This window comes from Mangifera indica, chromosome 3, assembly GCF_011075055.1.
Source record: "Mangifera indica cultivar Alphonso chromosome 3, CATAS_Mindica_2.1, whole genome shotgun sequence".
In the NCBI taxonomy this organism is placed as follows: domain Eukaryota; kingdom Viridiplantae; phylum Streptophyta; class Magnoliopsida; order Sapindales; family Anacardiaceae; genus Mangifera; species Mangifera indica.
The window spans coordinates 574,694-579,092 of NC_058139.1; the positions used below are offsets into that span (position 1 = coordinate 574,694).

The 4,399-nt window shown below is 38.8% G+C and overlaps 1 protein-coding gene across 3 annotated transcripts; it reads right to left on the reverse strand.

The window, feature by feature from the left end:
* On the reverse strand, positions 1-4,399 carry LOC123211231 (auxin response factor 9-like). Of its 3 annotated transcripts, none has more exons than XM_044629824.1 (15): positions 4,161-4,399; positions 3,946-4,045; positions 3,750-3,853; positions 3,463-3,558; positions 3,216-3,272; positions 2,946-3,098; positions 2,744-2,828; positions 2,449-2,539; positions 2,204-2,368; positions 2,008-2,121; positions 1,854-1,926; positions 1,607-1,760; positions 929-1,530; positions 647-834; positions 1-548 (listed from the first exon to the last, which is right to left on the reverse strand). In XM_044629824.1, the coding sequence occupies exons 2-15, from the start codon at positions 3,992-3,994 to the stop codon at positions 410-412; spliced, it is 2,070 nt and encodes a 689-aa protein (XP_044485759.1). In that variant the 5' UTR covers positions 3,995-4,045; positions 4,161-4,399; the 3' UTR covers positions 1-409. The 3 variants fall into 3 exon arrangements, with proteins under 3 accessions (XP_044485759.1, XP_044485760.1, XP_044485761.1); XM_044629825.1 differs by having other exon boundaries at positions 4,152-4,399; XM_044629826.1 differs by having other exon boundaries at positions 3,946-4,399.

The window sequence follows — 4,399 nt, forward strand, 5'->3', positions numbered from 1 at the left end:
TTATAGCAATAAAAGGACTTCGATTTCAGTGCAATAAAAGGACTAGGATTTCAGTTCACTAAAGACGGACATTTCAACTGCCAAAACACATTTACAATTACAACCACATTAAAAACCTTTCCCACCCAACAAACATATTCACATAAGCTAACCCTACAGTTTTATCTAACTCCCACTACAGCTTTATGACCAGTTGGTCTTGCAAACCCATCAATTTTTATTTCATTCTTCCTTTGACGGTTAGCTCTAAAAAACGAGCTATCGATTAGCTGCTTTCTCCTTCTGGTCCACCTTTGACCCCAAAAATAAACCCAACCCTACTTCAAACAACAGAGGACGACAACGACAACAATAAAACCGACTTGACAAAAAGCAGAAACAAAAGGGGAGAAAAGAAAGGTTTCATTATTCAGTTTTCAGCTGAATCTGAGCTTAGTAGAATCCCTTCACCTTCGATGGAAGACATAGGAAGTTTGCTTCCTGAACTCATCTTCTTTACATCTAGGCTTGAACGTATGAAAATTCTTCGCACCATGTTACAAAATTCACTGCATTGCAATAATATCAAGAAATAACTAGAATGAATCCAAGTGTTTTAAGCATGAAGCATTAGAACTTCTGATAGATGGCAGCAAAGGAGACTTACCCCCATGGATCATCCCCCACAAGCATCATATCCCCTTCATCATCGGTAAAAACAATTTCCCACTTGTTCCTAGTGTGAAGCTGTCCCTTTATATCAAACATCTCCTCAAGCTCATCTATAAGCTGATCATACCCTTCCAACATGGTCAAGTCCACAGCCCGACCAACAGCAACCCCCTGCATTTGAACCTTTTGGCATATTTGAACACCAAACACAGAAATTTGTGTCAGAACCTGATAGAGAGAGCATATTTTTAATAAACCTCCTAAAATAATTCAGTACCTTAGTGCGACTTCTGGTAGATGCTGAACTACTTTGCCTGCTCTGAATCTCTTTTGGTGAAACCTGTAACTGATCATGTTTCTTTTCTCTAAAAGTCTTTGGAAGATCAGATTTTTTATCTGAATCACCAGCTGAGATGCTGCCGAGATTGTGTCCTTCAGTAGTGACACTAGATGCGGCTGCTTTCTCCACTGCAGTAGAGCTTGTAGAATGATTTATGAGATCAATGCCAAACAATCGGCAGCTAGCAGCCATCTCAGTTTTCCTCCCTGCCTCAACTCGGTCAGTCATTGGGTCATTGTTGACCTTTGATGAGTGTGGAGTTGAATAGCCATGGAAAGCATGCCAAGCAGACACATTTTTATTATCATCCACAGCATCTGGAAACAACTGCTGAGAAAAAGTGACATGTGGGGAAGCTAGCCACTCTCCATCAGTCTGAGTTCTTGACACAGAATTGCCATTACGGTTAAAATCAGTCTGCTTATTATGCCATGAGACATGATCATCACTTCTGTTTCCTTCAGCAACACTCAGTTGTTTTACATCATGGGACTGTGTCAGGCTGGAATTCCAAGGAGCTGATGTGGTTGAAGTCAAATCTGCATCCATACAAGAACTATATTAGACAAATTGAATGCATCCAGTACCACAAAGAATGTTTCTATTTTCACTTACCGAGAGATGGAATTTCAATAGGCGGTCGAGGCCTTTTGTTCTTCACTGAAACTGGTGGAGCAGGATTTGAAGGCACTGAAGCCACAAAAGGTTCTATATCCCATGGTGAAACCCAATCAGGTCTTGTGATAGATGCAGGCTCATCCCATTGAATCTAGGAAAGACATCAAGAAAATTAATATAGGAATTATTTACTTCAAGATGGAAGTGAGGTGGGGGTTGGAACAATGTCAATCTGAGAACTTACTTTCAGTGATCTCCATTTTGAATCTTTCCATTGAGAAGAAAAGTCTTCGACCCCAACAATTGTGCCTGAAAACCTAATCAAATATATAGAGCAAGTATTATCAAAGAGCTTAAACAAGCAAGTTTGAAAAGTCAACATACTGGAATTCTATTACCTTCTCTCAGGAGAATCCTCCCCCTCAAACCTCATCTTAAATCTCATGCCAACAGCATATTTATTGTTAACGGCCTCTAAGTACTTGTTCAAGCTGATGATGAACTGGCTGGTCCTGATGATCAACCAAAATGGATCAGAACCCAGCTAATAGAAACAACTTTTATGTTCATTTAAAAACAGTTAAAAATTAATACCTTGGCTTATAATACACAACAAAGAGGGTCTGGGTTGCAACAGCATGTGAGGCAGTAGCAAGCACACCTAAGTGCATGCTCTGGCTTGAAATCACAGATGATGGCATGCTGCTCTGTTGGTGAGCAAGACGCCTTACTCCGACAAAGAGTTCCCGATTCTCCCCCCTGGATAACCCACAGGACAATATGAGAATTGGAAACAAAACATAACTAAAGGAGATGAGAATAGATAGCAAAGCATATACCTCAAAAATACAAAGGTATCCCCTGCAACTAATCGCTTGGAAGTAACAAATGTGCTCCATCCTGTTGTCAGCAAATGTCTCCTGGGTTGACCTATTCATTTCATAACAGATTAATGAAACAAGAGTTAAATTTGAAGAGATTACTGATTGTTTCCTGAAACAGACCATTTGACTCTCAACAGATTAATTGGTTCAAACTCATAATGACCGGAAAAAAATCCTCAATTTTTTTTTACAAAGCTTAAATAAATCAATTAGTCCACAAGAATCAGGCTCCAAGCATGCAATTTATTACCTCTGAAAATATGCTTAAATCGCCATTCATACCCATGAAGATCTTTAGCCACCAACTCCTGAGTTGGGGTTTGCTGACTCATGTCCTGATGAAAACCCACAAATGGAAGTCAACACATCAGATCTATTGAGATCTGAAGAAATATAAATATATACTTAGCAACTTGAGCACAAAAAGGAAAAAGTAAAGAAATTCCACCCACCAGGGGAGGAAGACACTCTGTGGCATGTTTACGCAGAACAGAAAACCCGCCATGGGTGCTCGTATCAGAGGCAGTTAAAACCTTGCAGAATGAGTGAACTATCGGCCTTGGAGTTTCAGAAGGGCAAGGATCAGGAGTTGTAGGTTCTTCTTGCTACAATATTTTTTTCTCAAATGAAAATCAGTAACTCTGGACAAAAATATATGTAACTTGTTGCAGCCCAAAATATGAAGATAGCATAATTCGAAAGCAATTCAATAAGTTTCTTACTTTTGGTTCTGGCAGCAAAGTAATCTGTGCATAAACCTCATCTGTTTCTTGCTCAGCCTATAGATAGGGCAAATCAGAATCAGTTTCATTCATGTCAACCTTATGTTCAATTTAATTAATTTATTGGTCCATTTGGTTTCTAATAAAAAAAACCAAAAACAGAAAACCCTAACTTAAGTAACTAAAGTCTACAGAACAATTCCAAGGAACGTAATTACAAAATTAAAGATAAAGAGCAGAGAAATACCAGTAGATTAATGTTAATAACACGACATAGAATCTTTGATGGAAGAGGAAACAATGGAATTCGCTGATTTGGTTCCTGATTTGTCGAAGCCTCTAACTACACCCATACAAAAACATATATATCTCAGTTTCCCCCCAGAACTAAACCATATCTACAAGTACAACTTTTTACTACCAGTTTTTTTTTCCAAGAAAGAAAAAATCATTTCCCGAGAAACAAACAGAAAACCGATCTAAAATAAAATTTCATCAAAGACAAACAAATAAAAGAAAAAATAAATCACTTACTTGTTCCATATGTCCCTGTGGAAAATAATATACCCTCTCTCCACGCTTCGGCACGTCCACTAAAGGCCCCGCACAAGCTTTCCATAGCTCCGTGTACAAATCATCTGCGCCAACAAACAAAGAGAAAAAAATTCTCGTCAAATTTTCCCGGAAAACGAGGAAACATCAAAAACTGTCCATTTCAATTTCTTTTCACCTGAACAATTACTACTTGGCTGCGAAAACGACCCGACCCGATTCGCCATCGTTGAAACAACCAACCGTGAAAGTCAAACAAAAGCGCACACACACAGTCCCTATGTACCAAATTTAGCTCGTTATATGCGTACAAATTACAATCACTGAAGTGATTAAAGCTCGATAATTATGATTAAAAGTCAATTAATAACAAGCAGTTAATACGATTTTTACACGAAACTCTCTTGAGACTCTTTCGATTCCTGCACACACACAGTCTCAATCTGTAACGATCGCCAGATCCAAGAATCGTAACTGAAAACCACTAAAGCGTTACAAAACCACCTTCAGAGCTCGCAAAACCGCTCTCTCTCTATATCTCTTTTGAAACTGATAGAGAATCCACGAAAACGCCGTTACAGAGAATCCAGCAAAAACCGCTTTGCGCGCGTCTTATATTACGCGACTTTGTT